This window comes from Branchiostoma lanceolatum, chromosome 4 (assembly GCF_035083965.1).
Source record: "Branchiostoma lanceolatum isolate klBraLanc5 chromosome 4, klBraLanc5.hap2, whole genome shotgun sequence".
Taxonomy (NCBI): domain Eukaryota; kingdom Metazoa; phylum Chordata; class Leptocardii; order Amphioxiformes; family Branchiostomatidae; genus Branchiostoma; species Branchiostoma lanceolatum.
This window is the reverse complement of record NC_089725.1, coordinates 2,729,978-2,757,490: the sequence shown is the minus strand read 5'-3', so window position 1 is coordinate 2,757,490 and position 27,513 is coordinate 2,729,978. Positions and strand designations below refer to the sequence as shown.

The 27,513-nt window shown below is 41.1% G+C and overlaps 1 protein-coding gene across 1 annotated transcript in view; it reads left to right on the top strand.

Moving 5' to 3' along the window:
* Window positions 1-27,513, top strand: part of LOC136432232 (nuclear receptor subfamily 1 group D member 1-like) — a 73,506-nt gene that overhangs the window by 5,055 nt on the left and 40,938 nt on the right. The window contains exons 3-4 of the mRNA XM_066423299.1: window positions 21,561-21,711; window positions 23,207-23,319. Of these exons, the coding sequence (XP_066279396.1) occupies window positions 21,561-21,711; window positions 23,207-23,319 (264 nt within the window). The remainder of the gene's footprint in view (window positions 1-21,560; window positions 21,712-23,206; window positions 23,320-27,513) is intronic.

Sequence of the window (27,513 nt, the reverse complement as noted above, 5' to 3'; positions counted from 1 at the left end):
AAAGGAGCACTTGTATGATAGATTAGTATTTATTGTATAATTGTGCTGACAATGAGACATGTAACTTTACTTGCATTGTATTTTAATCGTTTGCTGACCCTGGTTCGTGAGAAAATAACATTAAAACCCTACTTACCGATAAGTTTTTTTACAGTTCTGTTCAAATGGAAACATTAAACAACACCAAAGTCATTTGTTTTTCACCATCATAATTGCTTCTTTCTTCTTCGTCAACCATCAGACACTTAATTCTATAGGTGTATTAGCCAAAAAAAAATTTCATGGCAGACATGGTCATAAAAATCATGTAGTGTGATGATGTAAAGAAGAAAATGTCTGTATTACTTTAAACATAGCCCTAAATGAGTTACACAATTCATTACTTCAATCAAGGAGGTTAAGCTTCAATGAGAATATGAAGGATACTTTGCAACCCAAGAGAAATAAAACTATTGCTGATGCAGAGCTTGAAATCTTGGGTGCTTTGCACTTTTTTGCACCCAAAATTGTAGCTGTGCACCAAATGCACCTAGATATTTGTGTACAGTCACATACCTAAAGGTTCTATTGTACACTATACAAGTATATAGCATATTCATTACATTCAGGTGTAATAAAAGAATTACAAAACCTGGAATTGTTTTATTACTTGTTTTGAATTTTGAAGTTAGCTACAGAATTTGAAATTCAAGCTTTGAAGAAAGGCAGTAAGGTTTGTAGTTTTGCTGTCATCCCACTTTATTTTATGTCTTATGTTGATGCACCCAAATTTTTTTCTGTGCACCTATGTAGATTTTTAGGTTAGGTGCAAGGTACTCGCAGAAAATGACCTCGGACACTGAAAGGTTTAAGTGTAGGAAATATTGTAAACCATGTCACTGATGGTTAACTGAGGATGACAGGAAGACTCTCCTCATATTCTCCTTCCAATTGTTAGTGGTTTCCTATAGCACTCTACACTACTCTGTTTCAATCTATATTAGACTGCCATTTGTGTAAGAAACGGCGGCTGTGCCAGAGAGGTAAATTACAGTGCCAGCAGTCAGTGCCCTCGAGTTCCCAACTGTATATAGCCGTGAGGCTAAAAAACCAGTGAATGGGCTTGTGGCATAGTTCAGCATCTAGAATCAATGAAGATATTCTTGTCTGTTTCCAATTATTATACTCTAAGTCTTAGCATCTACCTTTCCATAGATATAGCAAAGAATCATTTACATCAATGATAAAGGGTAAGGAAGATGAAGAAAATCTAGACATGTGTGTTGCCCTCTACTAAAATGGCCGCTTTAGTCTTTCAGGAAAACGATATTAGACTACTAGTTTTTGGTTTGTAGGTCACTGTGTATTTCCACATATCGGTAGTTAGAAAATTTGCATTCCTGGCGTGAGAAGTGACCCTTAGGCCTGTCTCTCTTCCATCCTCTGCCGTAAAAGTAGGACACAATGTCAGGTATGTATGCCACCATGTTGTATGGTGTAGAGTGGCAGCCATGTTTCTTTTGTCACAAACATCAGGACACTGCATAGAAACAGGATTAGGATTTAAAACATGAGTATGGACAGACTAACTTCGAGAGTATGTGGAAAAGAGTCTTGACTAGGATTTGTGAAACTTATAGAAAAACTTGCTCTGCAAGTTAAAAGTAGCCATATTTCCGCATAAATGGGTAAGGAATAAGTACCATAATGCGAAAAGGTGGCAAACCAGGTCAATATGTACTGATCTACCAACTCTCTAGTTTAGGCAAATCAAAGATTTTGTATTGGGAAGACATTGATTGCAATGTTGTTAACATTTGTATATGAACAAAACATTGGAATAGGTAGTTCTGGACAGACTATTAGAAGTCATAAACCAGTCTGTGTAGTAATGAGTAGGATGCAAAAGTCTTACAATTGTATATTGAATTTCAAAGGCTTGACTACTGCCTGGTGTCACACTCACTGTAGATGGGATATCACCTGTCGTCCCATCATTCTCCATTTCCTGTGATGCCCCCACCTATTTGCCATACAACAGGTTCAAAAATGTATTTAAGTTTTGAACATAAACACATGGTTTTTGGTCATACTTCACCACTGCATGGAAACTCTGGCGATCAGCACCAATGACGTAGAGCAATTTTCGAGGGCGTCGCAGGGCGGTAGAGAATGGGATACAGTCAAACCTGTATTAGCGGTCACTTGGATATAGCGGTCACCTGGCCATAGTGGTCAGTTTTTGTCGGTCCCTTGGATTTCTCCCATTGACATAAGCATTAAGAATTTGTCTATAGCGGTCACCTGTCTAATGTGGTCGCGGTCAGGCGATTTTCGGTCCGGCCAGAACGCCAACACTGCCGATAGCGGTCACTTTGCGCGGTCAGCCCGCGATCACAGCGCGGCCGCCGGGCCTTTGTTTACATCAGCGGCCGTAACTCCGAGCCGTGCCAGCCCACGCCTGGTTCACAATCTTTTTATTTCCGCGCTGCGCCACCAAAGTGTGGACTCAACTAGGACCCTTCATGTGTTTGCATAAAGAAAACATTAAAGAATTTTGTAGTTTGACGCGAAGTATTTCCAGCATCGTGTCTTTGAAAGTTTTAATTTTTGCGTGGCTGTTTACACTCGTCTCAGTTCCGCGGTACATCGCCATTTTCTGAGCAGTCGGACGGCGAAATTACGGCCGCAACTTTTTAACTGAAGATCCGTTCGTGTATCTGGTGTGTTAAGTTCTTGAAAATGTAGGTATCAAGGCCGAATTTCCGTTTTCCGCGGGTAAATAAAGAATCTGAACCGAATTCACGTGTTTCCAAGATGGCGTCGCAGCAAGCAGACAAAGGGTCATAAGAGTTCATGCGACGATACCACTATTATGTAGGTTAAATGCGATAAATCTAATTTGTTGTACCGAATCGCTGAAAGCAATTTCATCATCAAAATCTTCAAAATGAATTTATACAAATGTACTATGATGTAAAATCTAAATTGTACTGAGTTTATGAAAGAAATAAGCATGACCAAATCCAAATTTCCAATGAACACCACATACCAGAGATAATGGTAGAAGCCGAACCCAAGCCGAAAACAAAAGAAACTCGCCGTGATGTTTTGTTTGAAAACGGGCCGAAAACGATCAATAAGAAGCAAATAAGGAACAATCCTTTGTTTTAAAATGTTGTTAACCAAATGGGTGGCGCTTAGTTGCAAATTAATTCGTTTTACATTGCTAAATTTCCTTCGTTGTCGGTGACACAGGGATCAAACTTCCAAGAAAAATGGCGATCTCTTCCGAGTCCAGAAGCTCTTCACAAGTCCGTAATTTTCGAGTTCGCGGCAGCTGGCTAACTTAGCCACGGGAACTTACAGTAAACTGAACGTTTCAACTGCTTCTTAGATCAATTAGTATTTAATTATTGGTCATAATTTTACAAATTATCAGTAATCTTTTGTTGTTGTCTATGATTCCAGTTTACAACAATTTTTATGCGAGCAAACAAATTTTATATTTACTCGTGCAGTAATTAATTAACTAAGGGCTTATTAAACTCAAGGAGGTTCCTTGGTATCTCAGTATGAACTTAGCCCTGTGTCACTCATTGCTCGGGTCGACCCTCTATATAGTGGTCACCTGGCCATAGTGGTCAAATTGGCTCAGTCCCTTGAGTGACCACTATAGACAGGTTTGACTGTATTGAAGTCATACCCCATCATAACGTAGTTATATAAATTTGCTTTCAAAGATTAGAAAACTACATTTGATGGAAGTTATCACGGGGGAACAGGGCAGTCCAAACTATTATATTGTTGCTTTACAATATCTATTAATGTAACGTTGGGTAACATTATTCATGGGAAGTTAGCTGGATGCCGTAGCGATGGTAATACTACTATGTCCATGTGTTCCTTGTTGTGTTAGGAGCAAACTTTGAGGAAAATATCTTCCTCAGTTCACTATCACACGCAACATTTAGACAAAAAAGTGTTCCTCACAAACCTTTGTCGTCTGCTTGACAACAGGATTCTGGTTAACAATATGGCGGCGGGAAAATACACGTGCCGTAGGTTGTAGCAACAGAGAGGAGTTTTGATGATTGATCACACTTAGAATCCAGTTGCAGGTTAGCAAAAGAGATTGTAATAAGTTGTCTTGTAAATAATTGTGTTTAGCAGGAAGCGGATGTGACATTTTTCTTATAAACCAGCCGACAACCATGTTGTGTAATTCTCCCACGAAGCCCTCAGACTGTTCCAATAAGGGACGGAGAGTTTTTGACCTCGTCGCCTTCTAATGCATGCTTATCGAAGCTTTTCAGACAGTGTTCTGAATACGTAAGTCTGTCAGGTTTGCATTTCTAGCGGTATTACTGATGTTGCATCTAGCACATATCCCTAAATACCCCGTTTTCGAAAAATCGCGAATTTAAGTACCCCGCGAATTTATGTTACCCAACGTTAACCATTAATCCATTATATTGTTGCTTTACAATATCAATTAATTTAATGTAACAATACTTTTAAATGTTTGGGACTGCATTGTTAGCAGAAACACCTGCATGCAGTCAGTATTGCCCTGATGAAGATGACAGACAGTCATCAAAACTTTGGCTCATGTTAATACAATAGAAGCCACTTAATTGCACCTCGGATTAACGCACATTCCATTTAACTGCACCGAATCCCAAAATTCCAAACCGGTTCCCATTCACTGCATTGTTAGTGACTCCGCTTATCTGCACGGCGCATTGTCACCAATGCCGGATAACTGCACCAAAATTTTTCAATAATCCTCGACAAGTTAACTAAAAAGGTGCCTAGAAATCGGCAAACGTGGTACAAATGAGCCGATAAGTGCCTATGTAGAGGTACAATACTGCCAATATGTCTAAAATTGTTATAACTAACAAGAGAAGGTGGTCTCCATTAATAGCGATCATATTGGATCTGGAGGTCCCAGGCGGGTCACGGGGCATGTCGTCAGCATAAAGAGATGCGCGCCTGCCAAAGGCGGCATTGCGCTTTGGCAGACAACATGCTGTACTGAGCAAAAATTCGTCTCTACCTGTACACTGTCTTATTACTGTGAATGCATTTAAGTTAGCGGGGATTTGATTTCGCGTTAAGGATAACATGGGGTGTTGTTGGTGGTTTTAGGTTCGCGGCAGCGCTATATTCACATACTGCTGCAATAATAAAAGACCGGCGTCTTTACGTACATCTAGTCGCAGTTCTCAGATCTAGTCGGAAACCCCACAGCGACTTGGCAAGGGCTAAAGAAGTTGCTTTTGATGGTGCGGTGCTGGCGTGATCATCTGTCACATTCTTTTATGGCAGAGCTGAATCCCCGTCCTAGAAACTTCCTACATTCACCTGAAGGATGCGCGGGTTCGGCTCTGCTATAAGGAGAATGGTTTGTCACTGATCTTTTAAGAGTCACCGTGGATACGCAGTACTGTACATTGTACAGTTATTCACTACCATGATGTACACTCACTGTGTCCTGAGATGTCTTTCCTGAGAATTTGAAATTTACTGTTTTAATACATAAATGTGGCCCTAGCAAGAGGTGGAATCTATGGTGTTACTGCACTGTTACAGGTCATGTATAATGATAGCTTTCTAACATCTAAATGCGTGCTAACAAGTTCATATAGCAAACCAAGGTTTATAAACCACTCACCTCCTGTATGATACAGTGTACTACCGGCCCAGCTGGGCAATTTCGCATTATTGCACCATCCGGATAATTGCACCAAATACGCTGACAAATGGGATGTGCAGTTAAGCGGATTCTACTGTACTCGGTTGTGAATAAAAGAACTTTGCTATTCAACCATTCTCCAACCTTATGAAATTATTCACGGAATTTCAATTTCTGTTTCAATCAAGACACAGATGGCCATGGGATGTTTTATAAAAGAAGGCCTGTAAAGGTGATAAATCTGATTAAGCAAAATTAACAATGAATCTTAAAGTCAGCACAAAAATCTGTAAAAGATGGGAAGCAAGTGTTTTGGTCCATTTGTATACATTGTACAATTGGGAAACACCAGTAAAGTTCAGGACTAAGCAACAAATACAGTAGTTGTAAACCTGGATTAGAAAGAAGGTCTATTTATGGCCGGCAATTCATACCAAAATTCCCTGTTCCTTATAGGTATAGCTTTGTATATCCAACAAATACTGATATATATGTGAAACTTTCATCCAATTTGTTTCTGTTGAAGAATTTTTGATTGCCCAGCCCAAACTACGGACACACTCGGAATGTCAGACAATTTTTTAGCAATGTTTTTCATGTTTTTTTATAGCTATGTTTTTCTGTTTTCTGAATCATCTTTATTCAATTGCCTCATAGAAAAACTTATTTTATTCTTTTCCATCAGTGACTTCCAAATTGCTTGTGGGAAATGTTAAGGCAAGTCAGAATTTAGAAATGTTATTTGATATCAAAGAGTAACAACTTAAACCACTTGTCGGATACAGTAGGAAACAAGAATAATGTCAGAATCCAGTCCATGCCTTAGTGGTTACTTCAACCAATGTGTAGTTTAGTAGCTACTTGTGTCAACAATCTTGTTGCTGGTATGGTTTTAACTGCAGTACTGGAATAAACTGTAAATGCATTGAAGTTCGCTGTGATTTAATTTCGCAATAGGGAGAAAATGGAGTGTTCACAATTTTAGTTTGCGGTTGAAACAATTTGGTAGGCAAGACAGAACAAGCATTTTCATGGCGGTTTTAAGTTCACCGTGAAGAGGTTTCCGCAAGCAATTAAACATCGCGAACTTAAATGCATTTAGAGTACCCAGCACTTCTTCCCAGTGTCCAGTTTTGCAGGCCTAGACAACTGTCACCATATTGGTAACCCCTGATCAGCAAGCAGACATCACACATTCCACCATCAGATAACACATCTAGGTCAGCACTATGATGGATTGGTCCAAGCTTGATTCAAACATTCTCCTTCCACTATTCCTACCTAATATGAACTTTCACAGTTATGCACAGTTGCTATACATATAAACTACATTGTCGTCGGAAAGATAATGTGGTTTTACGAAAACGTGAAGAGAGGAAGCTCAGATTTTGTGAACAATTTGGCTAGTGTTTTTCCTTCCTCACCATGTTGGATTTAATTGACCACGACTCTTCTAGTGGCCCGAATGAAAGATGCTGGTGACATTTTTTTGTGCTAGAGGCCACAAAAAAAATGATTGTAGGGTTATTTGTGCATATAAAAAGTAAAGCACCGCACTGTGGTCCTATTCCAATGTTCTCAATGATAACTGCCATATCAAATTGATATAATTGACCTGCATTTTTTACGCTGTGCGCACACCAGACAGACAAATGGCAGGCAAACATGAATGCATAGTGCAAACACAGGCTGTATAGGCAAATGTATTGATTTAACTTGAAATTTTTAACTTAGAAGAATGGATAGTCCATCACTGCTTTTTCTAAACAGAAACTGCAGCCATCTTTTAGCTCTTATAACACAGTGAAATAACGTTAACATTAAGATTTTTTCCATTATTTGCAAATGTATTGACACATAATTTCTTGATTTTAGTAGGTTGATATATGCAAAACAAAGGTGACCTAATTCCCTCACTCTTATGTGAATATGCCAGATTATGTTTAAAGCATTTTTATTCCTTCGTGGGAACTAGAATTCTAGTTCAACATAGTACTCACTGTGTACATGTGCAGTACTTAGTAATGCTCAGTTGCCAGCAGGGACAGAAAAGATTCATTTTTAGTTATGATTCAAATGTCAATGTGTAGGTTTGCTAGTTGTGGACTCTACTTTGATTAGTGCAGGACGAAGTGAGTGAGTGTCCGTCAGTGCTAGGATCTGGTTGAAAATCTATATTTCAGGCTACACATTTTATGGTTACATTGGTTAGTAATTGTCATGTAGCTTTCATTCATTTGAGATTTCATCATGGACATTACTGCAGTTCACATAAAACCGCAGGGTGATATAAAACTGGGATTTTACATACGGGGTATTTAGGGCTATGTGCTAGATGCAACATCAGGAATATTACTAGTACAACCTTTCAGAGCTTGAATCTGGAATTCTGTTCGCTAACTTCAAAATTTAACAAAAAAAGGAATACAGCAAACTGCAAAGGTTTTACTATTTTTTCTGACACTAAAATTTCAAGAATATGCTATATGATAATGTGCAGTAGTACCTTTACAAATAATCATAACCTTACGCAATTATCTTGGTGCACCTACAGTTTTTTTACAGAATTTTGGGTGCACAAAAATGCATTTCCAGTATGTATTTCAAGCCTTGAGTGTGTATCTCAGCTGAAGCTATGGTAGCTGATAGTGAACTCCACAAGGTTTAGGCCGGCTTTAGACTGACGACGGTATACGGTCGTTCGATTAATGTTGTGAGCGACGCTTCTCTTTAGACACACAGTCAGGAAATATCACGGGACCCCTGCGGCGCAGAATTCCATTGATGTGCGCGTGTGACCCAAAGTGACGTCTTGCGAGCAAATTCAAAATGGCGGAGGAACCGCTTGTTTTCGTCACGCAAAAGATGAAGTTTTTACTAACTTTGCAACAACTGTTGCCCTCCAGATGAGACGTTAAGAACGTGCTAAACAAAGAAAGAGATTGAGGCCTGTACAGAGACGGGCAATACCTGGGATTTAACCCGAGTTCGTGGCCGCCGCCGTGGATGTCGCGGGATTGAGGAATAGGGGCATACTAGAGAAGTAGCCACTGGTGGCAGGGTGTCGCGCCGGAATAACCGGTTTTGGATGAGAAAAATATGTTTCCATTTTGGACTGCATGCATATTTACAAAGAAAACGATAGAAACTTTCCTTCCCGGACAGTAAACAGCACGCTGTAGTCTTATTAGCATATCACCCACATCTTAAGATGAGAAAAAAACAGCCACAGGCCCCCCTGGACGACTGGGTCCAAGGTAGTCGCGAGGACAATTCGAGGATTCCTGTTTATTGCCGTTGCACAATTATTTTGATTCTCTTTAGACAGCCAAAAAATACCATCGCCGGTGACGTCGTGAGACAGTCGCACGACTGTATATCATCATCAGTGTAAAGTAGGCCTTATTAGGCAACTGTGTTACTTCTATCAATTGGCAAGAGCCAAGATGTGGGGAAAAGAGTTATGGCAACTAGATAATGACCTTTAAGGTCTCATTCCTGTATTACTCCGAGTGGGTACCCTAAAAGAGTCCGTTGCCCAAAAAAATGAACGGCTGCATGAACGTGTGTCTATATCGGTGGGAAATTCCCTTTTAGCTATCCCAGCTGATATCAAGCGTCAAACTGATGAAAGCTTGTTTGTAACTGAAGAAATTAGCAGGCAAAGTTCGGCAGCCGCGCGCGAGGTCGGAAGTACACAGCCCGGGCATTGTGTGTGAATCGGTCCGGCGCTTACAGCTGGAAAGTGGCTTTTTGGAGGTGTAGCCAAGTGCAGATTGTAATTGCTATCAAAAGAGATTGTGTGTAGTGAAAATGTTGTCAATTTTTTTACATAATCTAGGGTACATGTTCTCAACATGGAATGAAAAACATTGGCACATTTCCTATAGCTTCATTACGAACGTGCCCATGTAAAACACGTTTTATAACATGTAAGCCTATGGGGCGAAAAAACTCATGAATGAGACCTTAAGACATAGCTGGTATAACTCATTAGAGGGCTGTGGTAACGTCATGGGGAGAAAATGACTATAGTGTGCTTGACTCAGTGCTGCGTTCACTGTCTAACATACAGAAATAGTGTAAACTCTTCAGCAAATGATGTTCTAACTCTTGAACTGGAAGTTAGTTGTTACTAAGCTATTAGGGATAGATAGTACACAGTGGAGTCTAAGCTATTGGGGGTAGATAGTACACAGTACAGTCTAAGCTATTAGGGGTAGATAGTACACAGTACACAGTGGCGTCGGGGTGGCGCAGTGGCAGGGTGTTTGGCCCCAGAACCCAGAGGTACTGAGTTCGAATCCGGGGTTCCCTGATTTGTCCCGTTGACGTTGTGCCCTTAGGAAAGGCATTTTACACGACTTTCCTCACTTCACTCAGGTGTAAATGAGTACCTAGTTTCGGTTAGGGACGTCCCCCGGATAGGACGTTAAATGGAGGTCCCGTGTTTGAGGAGAGCCACACCTCGAGCACGTTAAAGAACCCAACACACTTATCGAAAAGAGTAGGGGTCCTTTCTTCCCGACGTGAGTGGTTCAAAACCTACAGTCCTATGGCCGCACATGGGGCAATTGTTGTATTGAGGTCACCTGCGCGCCGAATGGCAGTCGCTACAGACTCTTGCAATCTAGCCCCGCCAAATGTGCGCTCCTCGCAATTCAGCCCCTGGCTGCGAAGAGAGAGTAGTCGGCCCACCCCAATAATAATAATAATAATAATGATATCTCTACGGTAGATACCTTCCTTCTTTACCCTTGGTATTTTCTTGCAATACAATGATGTTCTTGTGACTGTAAAACTAGTAATGGAAAGCTTTGTTGGGCTTTCCCTCACTATTTCTGATAGTGGGAGAGAATTAAAAGTACACTATAAGTGATGAAAAAATGCAGTTTTTGTTTTTTGTGTGTACATGAAGAAGTCAATAGGTTGAAGGAGGCATTCTACAAAAGGGGTAACAGTTAATGATTAATATGTGAAGAAAAAGCTATTTTTGTACGGACAATTTTTTTAGTAGCCTCCTCCCAACTATATTTACTTGATGACTACCTTGCTAAGCATGACTGCATGTCCTGTTGGTGAACTGAACTATGTTTCTCGTAATGTGATCCACAGTCCAAAACAAAGGCAATGTCATGCATATTTATCAGGCTGTCAGTTCAAGGCCGTGTTGATTGGGATATCTGCGGTTGGAGTGTGAATAGTGACTCGTTTTCCCAGAAACCGTGCAAAGAAACAGCCATGCCCAAAACCACTTCCTGTTTTCCTACAGAACAATGCTTGTGTGACTTAGAGTAATGTGCAAAAAATTCTAAATCCATCCCAATCATCTGAAGGATGCATTGCTTACTTGTGAAGAAGTGTGTGTTGCTATTGGCTCGGTGACTACATCGGAAAGAAGACATCTTTTGGATGGAGTTCAGATTGGTTACGGTGGCATGATGCCAACCATGCTCTTGAATTCAGGCATGACCTTGAAGGGCATAGCGACATTGGTAGGCACTGCATTATGCCTGGTGAAGTGCAGTCAGGCTGTGCAAGAAACCTGCCAGTGGACTGGGATTTAGGGCGCAACATCAGGACCTGGATTGGAACCCTGCACCTCCAGGTTCTGAGTCAACAACCCTAACCAGAAGGCCACCATGCCACAGTCTCACCGATTCAGCTCAATCCTTAATTTTTTGCATTCAATTTGACTGACAACAACCAGGACAAATGTTGCTATTGGTGTATGTACCTTGGTGATATAAAAGATCACTTGTCTTGATAATTAACAGATATGAGGATCAATTATCATTTACCAAAATCTTCTGTGACAAAGAAAGGATGCAATTTTTGGATGTGGCTCTGGAAGCGGAGAATTGCCCCAGGTATACAGTCAGTCCATCAGTTGTTGGCAGCAATAGAAAATATGCAAGTGTAACAACACGGCCCCAGAGCCCCGAGGGAAAGAGTTGCAAACAAAATGTACTACAGTCAAACCTGCCAAAGGCGACCAGCCGGGGACCGAGGAAAAGCGGTCGTGTTGGACTGGTGGATCAATGATTTTTGTCCGTCAAGGTCTTAAAGACTTTTCCGTCAGGCAGCAAAATCCGATATCATCACATGCTGGAAAATGAAGTGGTCGTGTTGGGCCCTGTGCGGTCCCAATTTGTGCCGGTTGCAACCGTGTTGGACAGGTGGTTGCGAGAAAAAGCGGTCGCCATGGCCAGGTGGTCGGCTTGAAAAGGTCCTCGCCTGGGCAGGTTTGACTGTATACATACCTGTTGTATCACATCTGATACAAGCTGCCTTTAACCTAGGGGCATGTGCCTGTTAGTGTCACTTGACAAACTAGTTTTGGACAAAATGTAGACACAAAATGATAATCACAATGAAGAGGTACAAATGCATAAACTTGTCATTGGTAGATTGTATTGGGAAACAGTGGTAGAAGTCAGATGAATCTACATTAAAAGTCAGAACCTCTGGGATTTCATTAACTCTCTAAGGTCTTAGCATCTGTTTTACAATCAGTTTCTCTATTTTCCTAATTGGCACCCCATGCCATACAGACTACTGTACAAGTAAAGTACTTTCACCTCTCAAATAAACGTACCGGTACGTTTATTTTTTTACGCCTCAAAATCCGCCCGATACATTCTTATTTTAGACGGTATGTTTAGTATTTTTTTTAAAATTGGGGCTTTGCTAACCAATAATAGGTTTTTCTGCCCATGTTTCTCCGGTATTTTCGCTAGTAATTCACTATTTTTCGGCCTAGCGCGGCGTTGATTTCCCCGCCACTATGACCCGGCATTTGTGAAATCCTCACGACACTCATAACATATGGGTCGATCTCGCTATGACGTTACAAAGTTAACGTTGCTATTGGCGGAAAATAAGAAGCCACACTGGCATTTTAAAATACAATTTTCATATAAATAACTTTGACAGTCTCTGTTCACGTCGTAAACCAAAGCACGCTGAACAAAAAACGTGTCGAGTAGAATTCGACGACCACTATCGGCAGCGCGGGGGAAGAATAATTCGTTCTAAGAAGACAAATTACACGTAAAAACAGCAATTATAACTTTCCTTCCCTTGTGATATGTGTTTTGAGACCGCAAAATCTCAGAACGGCGAGAAATCTGTTGGTAAACAACAGCATGTTTCGCCATCGAAACATGGCAGCGGCACCACCAGGCGTGGTGACAGTAAAACTAGCAGCATATTGCATGGTGCGTATAACGATCTTTAAAATGATACCGTAAACGTTAGGAAAATATTATATTTCGGGGCAATGATAGACACAGAATTCCATCTATATTTTAGGAGGGTTTATATTTTAGAATAACCGTAAGATTTTCCAAATTTAGCGGCAAAGTGTGGTTTCCATTGTCAACATGTAATCGGTAACTTCTTAGTATGTGCGGTCTGAGACGCTGTGCTACTTTTACAGTCGGGCTCGGTTCAGTATTGTGGGCTCAACCGCGGGAACTCGAAATCCGAGCGTCTCAAAAAAATTTGTTTTCGACGCTATGGAGCAGAAGTTTTTGGACAGTACCCTTTTTTTGGTGTTCATATTTGTTTTTTTGGGGGGGGAATTTCTTTAGAAAATATGATTAGGTACAATTAGTTATCTGATGATTTTGATTATATAGCAGTAATAATAAATGACAATGATATCCATGTACAACAATTTTCCTTGATCACTTGCTTCAAGTTCCAAGTAGAAAAAGCATGTATCATATATACATTTTCACTTGTTGAATTTGAAAGCAGTCCGTTGGCCCCCGGTTAGGGGTCATAGCGGGGAACAGTGTTCTGGCCAGCGCCCGTCCTCCCGTCATTTGACGGGTTTTTGTCGCTCATGACGGACAAAATTTTTGCCCAACCCGTCATTTTTAATGGACAAAAATAGGTGTGTAAAGATATTTAGACAGAGTTTAGAATTTTGCAAAAACTCCAGAGGATCACCGGAAAATCGCGACGAGGGCGATCTAGATCATTTCTAATGCCCGCCGGCGACAACCCCAGCCACACAAAGAGCGCCGTGGTGGATACTAGTATTTGGTGGCCGCCGAAAACTCGGCGTCATGCGCCGCCCTCCCCACAGTTTTGGCTGGTCGCATCGGGCTGACGTTTATTTCTGTTTTGTCCCTCTCGGTTCACCGTCAGTTATTGTTATCAAAGAAGCCTAAAAATTCAGAAATATTCCTATAGCTATCAGGCATTCTGTAATCTGTAAAACATTATTAAAGTTTCAAGCCGCGGCGGCTGAGTTGAATGCGCTTTCTTCCCGTAAGAAATGGTAAACAGGCGTCAGATATTCTATTCCACCAATCACAATGCGTCGTCTCCGTCGCGTCAAGAAATACCGACCAATGACATGCGAGTCTCGCTACTCGCGTGATTTCAGCTAAGCGTGAATTTGCGAGATGTTAGAGGAATGGCGGGGATCGCAAGGATCGCATGACGAAGCGGCTGTTTGAAGGCTTGAATCGACAACTTTTGAAGACATTCAGTGCAGTTACCGGAGAAATTAACCGTGGAAAACATGGGAGAAAAAAAATGGACGTCTTTATGGCGTTCTTTCTCAAAGTAGGGTGTCAAATTTCTCATTATGTTCAATAAATACAGGGAGCATACGGGACAAGTGTTGAAAAATTTGAATTTTGCCGACTTATTCTGTGTGTATTTTTTGTAGGACGTAGATACGTAATAAAGTTTTGTCGTGCTTGATTTTCTTTTCTTTGCCGATCGTATACAACATAGAAATGTAGCTTGTGTGTGAACATTCGATCTTACCGCGATGATCGACGGCACGCCTCCCCCCAAAATTAAGCCTGAAACCCTTGTGTAATTTTTCACCGAAAGAGATGTCATTAAACTAAGCTTATTCTACCAAGAAATTTGCCCCTCAAAATGCAGGAAATAGCGTTTCAGAGGGTCTAGATTCCAAAATTTTCCGGGGGAGAATACCCACGGACCCCCCTAGGATGGTCACGCCTCCGGCGCGACGCCTCGCGCCTTCGGCGCTCGATATGTTCTTCCCGAAAGGAAAATTGAAATGACGGGTAAAAATTTCAGGCTGGCGGGGAACCTATGCCCAATTTTTGAAAATTATATTTTGCGAAGTGGCGAGGGAGATCATCATAATTTGAAGAATTCACAGCTATGTACAGTTTTTATGTTCAATATTTTTATACTTAATAGGTATGGTCCTCAGGCATAATTGAATAGATGCAACCTACCTGCTTATTATCTTATTTCCCTCGGACAGTTGTATGGAAACAGTTTACCTCGACTGTCAATTTTGAAATTTTCCGGGGGGTACTTTTATTTCAGGGGGTACTATATTAGATTTTGAAGATTTTTCCCGGGGGTACTTCTATTCTAGGGGGTACTTCTATTTGAGAGGTGAGAGTAGCACAGTCCATAGAAGTAGTTTGTCTACATCAGTGCCAATCAGTACAAAATATCATGCATGAAGCTGTGAAAAGAGCCCATCAAAAATGTTGTTTTTGTTATATTCATTTTCCAAGATTTCGTAGGCCACAGCAATTCAATTCTATGGCGGACATCCTCTTCAAACTCCAAATCGAATGCAAGAGCATGGAAAAAAACAAGATGCTTATTTTTTCGAAAAAGTGAACATAACGTAACATGTAATCAAGAATTGAAGCAACAAAACATGGTATTAAGAAGTGCAGAAAGTGTCGCTAGCCTAGTTAGTTGCCCAATTTCACTTGCCAACTACACTCATCAAGGCAACCATACTGGTGTTACTTCTATCCCGAGCACGGCATGTTTAGACAAATCATGCCGAATCGTCGTAATATTTGTGTCGCAAGTGGCTACTTTCCGTCTAAGGGGCTGATCCGCACATGTGTCATGGCAGATCTTCCTCACATCGAGAACAGAGTTTCCTGTAGGTTTTACGCAGGTTTATTGGCAGCTCCAGCCAAACAGATCATAAGTATTACATCTGAAGATAATAAAAAGCGGAAAAGTTGATATATAGTTTGGGTGTTTTTTATTTCTTTTAGGAACGGGTTTGGTTGAACGGTCTCTGAGATCGGTGCTCGCACGTTCTGACAGGCGCTCCGTACGAACTTCGCAAATTCCTTATTTTCCCAAACTTTGTCCTTCAAAGAAATCAAAAGATTGTAAAATATGATTGTTCATCTATTTTCTGACCGAGTATATATAGTCAGTTGTTTGTGTCTTATATCAATGTGGAGACAGCCGTTCTGGGCGCCCCATATGACACCCTGGGACGGCCGTCACAGCGTGTTCCTGTGCACATTTGACGCCGTCAAAGTGTGCTGTGTGGCATGGCTTACATAGCTCGGCATTGGTGACAATGCGCCGTGCAGATATGCATAGTCACTAACAATGCAGTGAATGGGAACCGGTTTGGGATTTTGGGATTCGGTGCAGTTTGAATGGAATGTGTGTTACTCAAGGTGCAATTAAGTGGCTTCTACTGAACTTGTAAAATGTTAGCCGTAGTATGTATGAATTATAAGATTCAAGCTAGGAAGAGGAGCAGTATTAAGGTTTGTAATTAGGTTTTGCTTATATGTGGCTTTACTTCATATTGTGCCCCCAGCTTATTTTCTATGCACCTAGATTTTTAGCATGTTTAGACATCTATTAATTTCAAGCCCTGTAACTGGGGATAAGTATAGCCAGACATGCATCGGTGCTTCTTACTGAATCCTAAATAGCTACTCAGTACTCCATGGCCTCCTTTTTGAGCTGTCAACTCCAATCTTCTTCCTTCAAGTTACAAGTTGGGTTGTAAGATTTTGACTCCAGCTTTTTTTTAAAAGATGACTTGTGTCCTTTGATAGGCTTTTATTTTATATCAGCTGTTGACAGCATGAAATTTAAAGGGTATCTACAGTATCATTGATACGATGACTAAACTGGAATACTTTTCTACCTGGAAAGATGGTAAGGATATTTTCTGTCTACCTTGTAAACTCAAGAATACGTGGCTACCTTATACGTACAACAGCGATGAGACAGCAACATTAAAGAATATGAAAAGGAATGTGTTTTGGTTATTCATTATTTTTATTGTTGTCCAGTCCTAACCAAGAAACTAAAGGACATGGGCCAAACCAAGCAGTAAGAATATGGATTAACTGAGACTCATTTTCATTTTTATCCTGACAACAGTGAAGCATTGGTGCATATATGTTGTAGGCTGCGATGTTTATGTTGCTGGCAACGGTACTTTTTGAGTGTGTAAAAAGGAAGAAAAAATGTTCGTACAAAGGTTTTTCTGCATACCATCGCACGACCACAGAGCTTGGTCATGTGAAGCTTTCAGTTGGGGGGGGGGGGGGCTGCGATGCTTTTTGACCGTGTATGTAAAGACAACCGTCACCCACAGCGATAGTCACATGACTATAGTTTGTAATGTAAAGCGGTCCTTACTTCCACCTGAAAGGAAGATGCCAATTAGTCGTGAGCAGAGTTAGCAGATTGTGAGTTGGGGCAAGTATTGCCCCCATTTCTGCACTGCTAAGATAAATCCCTGTGTGTTCATAAAATTAAGTACTGCAGATTAGACGTGATGAACAGCCTCGTAAAGATAATGGGCATCAAGGTTGAGCGTTGTAGCACACAGGATTATGGTTGTGCAGAGTCTTGCTGTTATCTTATTGTCTTGTTTTTATGACAAGATTTGTGCAATATTGCATTTATTGTTTGCCCTATATTTCATCTTCGATAATCATGCCAGGTGTGGTATTGGTGAGTATGTTTAGCAATTCCTGCATACTCCATCAATTTGGTTTGGAGACTGGGTCAATAGAGTCAAGTCTGTCTAAAGAATTTTGTCTCACATATAGATAGAGACTTCTAGACCTGTACAAATGAGGAATATCAGCATCGATCTGTAGTGGATTGGTTTCTATTTTCTGGGATTTTTCAAACAGAACCAAGATCTTTTTTCTCTGTTAGAAATCTGTGTATCTATCAAAGAAGGAAGGCAGGTGCAATTCCATTCATGACAAATACAGCTGCAGGAATATCAACATTTCTGCAGTGGATTGGTTGTCCATTTTCAGGGTTTCTCAAACTGTAACAAGTTCCTTTTTCTCAGTCAGGAATCTGTATATTGTATCAAAGCACTAGTACTGAAAGGCAGGTGCAAGTCCATCAATAACACAACAGTCAGAGCTGCAGGGGAGGCTGCACTTTCATCCCTATAGAAACCTGTGAAAGAAGTCTGCCATGTGTGGCCGACTCCCAGGTGCACATCTGTGCAGGTCTGAAGGTGAGGGTCAGTAGGTGAAGCACAGGCTCCAGCAGTCTCAGACCTCTAGTGCAAGGTCGTATCCTTATCATGACCTCTCTATAGAAACTTGGGCCGATGAATAGAGGGTCCAGGCTGCCCGATTCAGGCCTGGAGCACTTGTAGTTGGCATGTGTGTGATGCCTCCTGAATAGATGCTGGCCTACTTTACAGGTAATGATGCAGGTTTTTTTGTGTGGCCTAGAAACAGACAGCTGGTGGGTCAGTCTGCAGGGTAAAATATGCACTGACCTCACCACCCCTAGTGTGAACCCTCTCAGTACCCTCTTCTTCTTGACATTTACTGAGAGGCCTGGCTATACCAGATTTTCACAGCCCTACAACATCCTGGTTTGGATGTGGATTAGAAATGACAGCACTGGCCCAATGTGTTAACAATGTGTGATATGCCATTCAATGCATTTAAGTTTGCAGTGGATTAATGTTTGCGGATTTCACGGTTACCTCTTCACTGCAAACTTGAACCCAACAGAAAATGCTTGTTCTGTCTCCTGCCCATTTACCACCTTGTTTCAACTGCAAACTAAAAACCACCACAAACACTCATTTTCTCCACAATGCGAAATTAAATCACAGCAAACTTGCATTTATAGTAATACAGCACATAAAAAAAGCAAAGTTTCAAAGCGATCTAGAGGATAGAGCATAGTATCTCTACACACTTTTTTTTTATCTTAATGAAAAGCCCATTCCAGAGAAGATGAATGTATAGAACCATCACACCAATCAACGCTATAGGCTATATATAGCTATAGTCTCTCCAATAGCAGCCTCATTTACTGGTCCTTGTGTCCCAGTTCTGCTGGACCAAGGGCATTAGTCAGTCTGTGAAGTAATTTATCTCGTAGTAAGTACTTGGTTAGGCCTGTCCTCTTCCATCATCCTTTGTTGTACAGCTGCTTATGAAAATGATTTGAAATATTTTTCCTGAAAGCAAAAAGTTGATAGATTGGGGTCAAAAATCAGCCGTTCTATGATATGCTATGCTATTACTATTAGACTAGTATTACTGTCAGAGTTAGGTGACACAATATTCTTTAATGTATCCGTTCATTTGTTCAGACCCTTGTAGTGCCTTATTATATAAGTAGTACATAGGGCAGGAAGTTTTCTTGCTGTTTCAGTAGCATGGTATATTTTTACAGGGAGGGGTTGTTAGCCCTTCCCGTTTAACATACTCAAGGCACCTCCTCGAACATGGGACCCCCATTTGCGTCCCTTTAAAAAGACGGGTGCAGCTCCAACTGAGATGCCCCACCCAGGATTTATGTGGGTCTCCCAGTTACCAACTAATTGGAACAAGGAGCTCGACTGTGACCCAGGCTGCTAGAAGTTGAGCTACAGGGACATCCCCTTTAAGGGCCTCTTTAGACCTACGACATTTTACAGTCGTGCGATCATCGTCGTGGGCGACGTCGCCGGCGACGGTATTTTTTGGCCGTCTAAAGACGATCAAAACAATCGTGCGACGGCAATAAACGGGGAATCCTCGAATTGTCGTGCGACCACCTCGGACCCAGTCGCACGACTTTCAGCGGGGGCCTGTGGCTGTTTTATTCTTGTCTAAAGAAGAATCGTCGCCGGCGACGGAAGTGGGTGATATGCTAATAAGCCTACAGCGTGCTGTTTCCTGTCCGGGAAGGAAAGTTTCTATCGTTTTCTTTGTAAATATGCATGCAGTTAGCAATGGAAACATATTTTTCTTATCCGTAACCGGTTATTCCGGCGCGACGCCCTGCTACCAGTGGCTACTTCTCTAGTATGCCCCTATTCCTCGATCCCCGGGACATCCCCGGCGGCGGCCACGAACTCGGGTTAAATCCCGTCCGTCTCTGTACCAGCCTCAATCTCTTTCTTTGTTTTGTTGAGCACCGTTCTCAAGGTCAAATCTACAGGGCAACAGTTGTTGCAAAGTCAGTAAAAGCTTAATCTTTTGCTTGACAAAAACAAGCGGTTCCCCCGCCATTTTGAATTTGAGCGCAAGAGGTCACTTTGGGTCACACGCGCACATCAATGGACTTTTGCGCCGCGGGGGTCCCATGATATTTCCTGACCGTGTGTCTAAAGAAAACCGTCGCCCACGACGATGATCGCACGACTGTATAACATCGTAGGTCTAAAGCGCACCTAAGTCAATCTTGGACACCAGTACACTGGACAGCTATGTTGAATTGAATCCATTCATCCAATTCCATTCATGAGTCCCATAGCTGATCAGCTTTTAAATTGAATGCTAGCTATAATTATAATTGCCATAATTTGTTTTGCATCAGAAACTAGTACGAGACATTTTGAAAGTATAATCTCTTCTGTATGATATGCTGAAGATTAGTTCACTAAGACTATAGTATATACATCAGTTATAGGATGGAGAGTCAATTATTCAGATACCATATGGAAGTACCATTTTGCTAGTAAGAATTAGGGCCCGGTGATATTCGTCATACATGTACGTTCATTGTACAATTGCAAACTAAGGGCATAATGCCATTGACAGGATAGTCGAGCATGTGTCATACAAAATCCAGCTGTCTAGTTACGGAAAAGGCTGTCTTGGTTCCTTGTACACAGTTGGTTCTGTCACAGCCTGTTTGAAAATACTACCACCTCGAAATTGTATGACAACCAACAACGAATGTGACAGTGCTGTACTGAAGTTCCTGTTCCATAAACAAGTAGTGCCTGTTTTGTACTGCTTACACATCAGCTAATCAATGAGATTTTAAAGTAGAACTAAATGTTAGGAGGATAACCTACTCTGATATATAAACAAGAAATCCAAGTCTAATATGCAGTGTGAATGGGATTATGGCCATATGTGACGCCCTGGATACATTGTCTCTATGCAATTATGAACACAAAACACGCAGGAAGTCTTAAGTATTTAACAGTTTTTTCATGTTACTCCGCTTGTTCCAAGATAGGCATTTCTGCCCGCCATTTTAAGAACTTTCCATGTGGACCCAACAATGATGATCCAATATGGTGGGCAGAAATGCCTTCTCATCTTGGACTGAGCAGAGTAAAACTGTTCATGTTACTCAAGTGTAAAGGAATGCTGGTCATCAACCCTTTTATTAGAGGCTTATTACAAAAGTGTGTCTACAGCTTAAATGCTCCGACTACTATTTACCTTTGCAAGGATTTTCACTTTTTTTCCTTCAACTGTAGTACAGTCAAATCTGTGATACGACCATCTGGCCAAAGTGACCACTCTTTGGTCGTGGTTCCTTAGATTGTGTTTGAGTTTGAGTAAAAGATCAAGTATCAAGACATCTGAGGTACTGTTTTTGATGACACCTCTTGAACTACCAGTACGTACAAAGTTTGTCAACGGCTCAGGAATGGCATCAACAAGAAAGGTTGAATACAAAAATTTAGTGATTTTGTATCTTTTCATTGCAACATCAAAATGGACATGGGTCCATAACAGATACCAGGGGAGGGAAATGACTTGTCAAGTTGTGTCACCTGGCTGTGTCCTTGCTTACAAGCCAGTGGTATCCATTAACCTAGAGTAGCAATGACGTTAACCAAGTTTTCATTCGTCTTCTCTTCCTGCAGAAATTCTTCATCAGAAGTACCAAGGATGGGGGAGATCGTACCAAATTCAAGTGTAGCAAACAGCAGAAGTGTGACATCACCAAGCAGACGCGGTCCCAGTGCCAGTATTGTCGCCTCCAAAAATGCCTGGCAGTGGGCATGGCTAGAAAAGGTAAATTTTCCAGTTAAGTATGGTTACTGTAAATCCTGAAACTTTCGCTGCAGTTTTATGTTCGCGGTTTTCGCTATGACTTCTCCACTGCAAATTCATGACATAGCGAATGCATCTCCCTTGTATGACTTCTACAGAATTGTTTTAATAGCACACCACAGTTAGCACACGGCCCCTAATTATCTCTTGTGCAATACATCTCTCGTGCGATCGGCTGCCAAGATAGACTGGGTGCAAACGCTATATTGCGTATGATGTGCTCCCCCAGCCAAAAAGTGGTTATTGTCTAGCATGAAAGGTCTGGTATCCAGGCTACCTTTTCCTTCCCACCTCGAAATTAAAATCCTGCGAAAGTAACTGAATTTATGGTATTAAGGTTGTGGTCTTGATCATGGGGTCTTGAACTTACAGTCCCACCAAACCGTAGGATGTTTGATTAACATCTTATTGTCTTGAACAACATTTTTTTGCACTGCTTATACTGTGCACAGCAGGTTTTATTCAGTGTCAATTTGCAAACACTTGCTGAATTTTTATGATTCCAATCATTTTGTTGGGGTAAAAGAGAACATACAAAAAATGTATAGCCTGTGTGTAAATTTGTAAGGATGAAAACATACAGCTCTTTTGCAGCCTTAAATTAAGATTAAGCCATGACTATTGCTGAGGATACTTCCAATATACAGTCAAAACTGACAAAGAAGACCATTCAGGGGACCAAAAAATCTGGCCTATCTGGACATGTAGTCACTATGAACATGGGTCTTAATGCTTATGTCAAGGGGGAAATTTATCTGAGGGACCACCAAACAGTGGTCACATTGGCCAGATGATCCTTATGTAGAGGTGGTCACTTCTAGTGTTATTTGAAAATGTTAATGTACAATCAACGTTAAAGATGTATCAGTATTATATATGTTCACTGTTTTGTAGAGCAGTCATGTTGATTCAGTGGCTGTTAGTTGTCTAGCTGCTAATTCCCTTTCTCTTTAACAGGTCGTTGATACAAACTGCAACTTCTTTGTGTGTCTATTCATATTTTTGGTAAAGTTACTGTCAGACAGATTTCCTGACATCCCTTTTCTCTCCTTTATAGGCCATCAGATGCGTCATTAATTTGTACTGTCTGGCCCATTATGAGAGTGCCCTACTTTCTTGCCCTAGATAAGTCACATCTATTGCAACCTAAATGGTGAAGCAAAAAAATTGTGTCCCAATTTGCTTACTTTGGTACAGTTAGTCTGAATCTATCAGCATCAAACAAAATCGATAGTTTCATCTGCGCTGCTGATGCGTCCTTCATTATTGGTTCATCCCTGTCACTGACAAGCCAGCCAGACAGGCCTATTTACATAAATTTCAGTCAATGGAATCTAGGTCATGGGATTTGTTTCTGCTGTGGGGATTTCTGGGTTGCCATGTTTGTCTAGGGTCTTGCTGTACAGGCCACTTGGGTATTGACCCCCTTTCGATCATGTTGGTTGTGTGTCCACAGGTGACCGTGCTTCCAGCAGCTCGCAGCCGCCAGTGACCAGAAGTCCCTGTAAGGTCTGTGGGGCGGAGTCCTCGGGGTTCCACTTTGGGGTGGACACCTGTGAAGGATGCAAGGTACATGAACTACAAGAGACAACCCCCCCCCCCAACACACACACAGACACAGTACTTCTTACCAGCTCACATAACATGTACCTGTCTGACCCGTTAAAAAAACAGGGCTCGAAATTCACTTTTGGGAATGAGTGCACATGCATGGGCACCTAACCATGCTAAGAATTAAGGTGCACAGCAACAATTCTGGGTACTCAACATAAATAATAGAGTAAAGAATAAAGTAGAAGTCAGCAAAACCTAATTACAAACCATTACTGCCTCTCTTCCGAACCTGAATCTGAAATTCTAAAGCTAAGGCCCACTTAAGACTGGCGATGATATACAGTCCTGCGACTGCCTGTCGTCACAACGTCGCCGGCCGTCTCTGTACAGGCCTCAATCTCTTTCTTTGTTGAACATGTTCTCATCGTCTCATCTGCAGGGTAACAGTTGTTGCAAAGTCAGTAAAAACTTCACCTTTTGCATGACCCAAACAAGCGGTTCCCCCGCCATTTTGAATTTGCCCGCAAGAGGTCACTTTGGGTCACACGCGCACATCAATGGAATTCTGCGCTGCGGGGGTCCCGTGATATTTCCTGACCGTGTGTCTAAAGAGAAGCGTCACTCACAACAATAATCGCACAACCGTATACCATCGTCAGTCTAAAGCCGGCCTAACTTCAAAATATTGAACAGTAATACAAGGGTTTTTCTTCTTTTTCTGACACGTGTGTGTCAAGAACATGAGCTGTATACTAGGTTACTTAGCACTTTTAACTACATACGGAGCCCTACACAAATATCAAGGTGCACCGGTGCACACCACAAAAATTAGTCACACAGCTCCAATTTTGGGCGCACAAAAGTATAATTATGCACCCAGTATTTTGATCCCAGATTTCAAGTTGTTACATCAGACTGTCCAGCCTTAATGACGTGCGAATGTACCAATTATCAATTATCCCTCTCATATTGAGGAGGTATAAAGGGCCGGGAAATCATTCAACTAGATCCGTGATTTATTCCACAGAAATATCAACAGCACTTGTCCTTTGGGGAAGTTCCTATTCATATAAAGTCAAACCTGGCGTAAAAGTGGTTGCTGAGGAGAGTGGTTGATCTCGACAAGTTGGCTGGTAGACCAAAAAAATTATACCCAGGAAACTCATCAGTCTCCACGAGATGCACAAGAGTTCTTATCCCCATGCTGTTATGTAAACAATTTTCTTTAAACTATTGTTTGACAATCAGAACTGTGTTTATCTAACAATCAAACATGTTTTGTTGCATTTGTCTGCTCATAGAACAGCCAAAACAAGTGCATTCAGTTTTTATAGTACATGTATATATATATATGTCAATTTGTACTTTGTGCAGTATTTCACTGATTTTAACTGATGACACAAAAAAGGTGCATTAACAGATTTTAAATGTTATTCAACTGCATCTATCTTTACAGTGGTGTCACTGGTATTGTTGTGAAGAATACAGCGTGTATAAGAATTGTTTCTGATTCTGGTGTTAAAATTGAATGCATGGCTGATGGTACCAGAGCTTGCAGAAATCCTCATTGTGAACAGGCCGTTTCTGGGTTTTCTGGGTTGGATGCTGCTGTCAATCAATTATGGTGGTTCAGGGGAGGGTGTAGGCCCCTTTGGGACTGAAAAAAAGTGGTTGCTGGTTGGGGAAGACAGTTGGTTGCTTGGGAGAGGGTCTTAACTATGTAAAAATGGACGGGACTGTTTCAATGTGTCCTCTGACGGCAGGTGGTTGCCTGTGCCAGGTGGTTGCTCGGCCAGGTTTGACCGTGGTTGCAGTGTAGAATGGGAAATGTAAGTTAAAGAAGTCCATATTGTAACCTATACCCTTAGGGTGAACAAAATACTGTATGGCTGAAATTTTTATTCTAATTGGGCTGTCTTGCCGCCTACTCGCAAGGTTGAGAATCTTGGCTACCTCACAACCACACATCTAAGTCGTTGTATATTTCCATGGCTCAAACATCAGTTATACTGCCAGAAATGCAAACTTGACAGACCAACGTATTCAGAACACTGACTGAAAAGCTTTGATAACCATGCATTAGAAGATGGCGACGTCAAAAACTCTCCGTCCATTACTAGTATTGACACAATCTGAGGGCTTCGTGGGAGAATCACACTACATAGTTGTCGGCTGGTTTATAAGGCAAATGTCACATCCTCTTCCTGCTAAACACAATTTTTTACAAGACAACTTTTTAGAATCTCTTTTGCTAACCTGCAACTGGACTCTAAGTGTGATCAAACATCAAAAACACCTCTTTGTTGCTACAACCAAGGAGGTTATGCTACAGTCTATTTTCCGTCCGCCATATTATTACCCAGAATGCCAAAATTTTGTCCTTTCACCTAAATATTTATGTTAGGTGCACCAATTCACCTGTTACAAGCAAATTTTGAGCACTGACTATACAACTCAAGCATTTGCTGTTAACTCCTGTATTCCTGTGTGTGCTTCAGTACTCGAAGCGTTCTACTGAAGTTTGCAGGATACTTATAGATATAGCAATTATTCTTTTACAACAAATGGGCCATCATTGACAGCAAATATTGTTGGCTTCAAACATTAAAGGCCAAGTGATATTTGTCAAAAAGAATAACAATCATTTCTCACTGTTGTTGCCCCACCAGCTGACCCTGCCGTTAACATAAAATACAATCTTGTGAACATGGTAACTCAATCAAGAAGAGTATATAATGTAACAAGACATCATACTTTGAACAGTTTCTGGGAAATTCCCACAGACCTAGCCTTGAAAGTAGAGCATATTTGTATAATTAATCTTTTCATACACATTAAAAATACCTAGAATAACTATATTTGTAAATACATCCTGAAAGTTGAGCCATGAATATGTCCAAGCTGTTCTGCCGTCCTAACCTTGATGACAGTTATCACCAGCAAGTTACAAAATTGTCTAAAGCCAGCCCTGTCTGTTTTGGCAGCTCAGGCCATGTAGAAAGTCAAAAACAGATCGCTGACATGCGGGGTGCTTGCGTTGAGATGAACCCTGCCTTTCACAAGCGAAGACCATCTTTTACGTCTGCTAAAGCTCTGTTAAAGGTCACAAACCACAAGTGTCATACGCGGCGTACAGATGTACAGATACAGTAGGGTGGCATAAATGTCAAGAGGGGTGTTTGGTTTTATACATGGTACCTGTAGGTCTTTGTGCAACCTCGAAATGATTAGATTTTGGGCTCCCTGGTTTTGATATCTTGAGTTCTGAACATGCTATGATCATGATTTTTAGTGGTAGATGGCTATTGGAAGGGAGACAGGGTGCGAAATACTTTTTTGAGCCAGGTTGCCCATATTGCAACCTAGGGCAAATGCTAGGTTGCACATCCAAATTTCAGGTTGCTCCAGCAACATTCACTGATTTCTTCAAATTAAGCTCGTATGTAGCGTATAATACTACTTATATTTCAAAATATAAATTAGATAGTATTTTGTTCCCATTGACTTAATAAAATCTTGTTTAGCCGAGGGCAGTGTGTTTTAGTCTTTTTCAGCTCAAATTCACGATCTATGAAGGGTTTTGGATGGTTTAAAACGAAAAAGTGTTGATTTTTTTATTTCAATTGAAGATTTACCGAATTTTATGAGAGTGACACTGTGTTTTTGTGAGCTTCCAGGGCTCCGATTGAGATCTTTGGCTAAAAATATAAGGTTGCACACTGCGCTACCTGGGTTTGGAATTAACTTGCACCAACCGAAATCTTGTTGCACTGTGCAACGTGCAACCAGGTATTTCGCACCCTGCGGAGAATAAGTTTAGGTCCCCTAGCAGCTAGTTTTTGGAACTGCATGAGCTGATTTTGTTTCAAACTTTGAAAGAGAACAAGAGTCCGTAAGACACAATTCTCCGTGAAGTATTTATAGTGTGTACATTTTGGGTGAGGTGTTTGTTAATTGCCTAAGCTATTGACCTGCTAATTGTAAGATAAATGCATGAAATGAATCTTGATGTAAGGTGTGAGCATACACCGACTAATCAAACATATATATATTCTATGATATCGTAACAACTGATAATATTATATACCTAGTTTGTACGTATAACCCAAACTCCAGCTGTCTGGGGCTGACAGGTTACGGGCGGCTGATATAAGCGCGATTAAATCAGGCTATTATATACCTTCTTCATTCACGTAAACTCACATCACA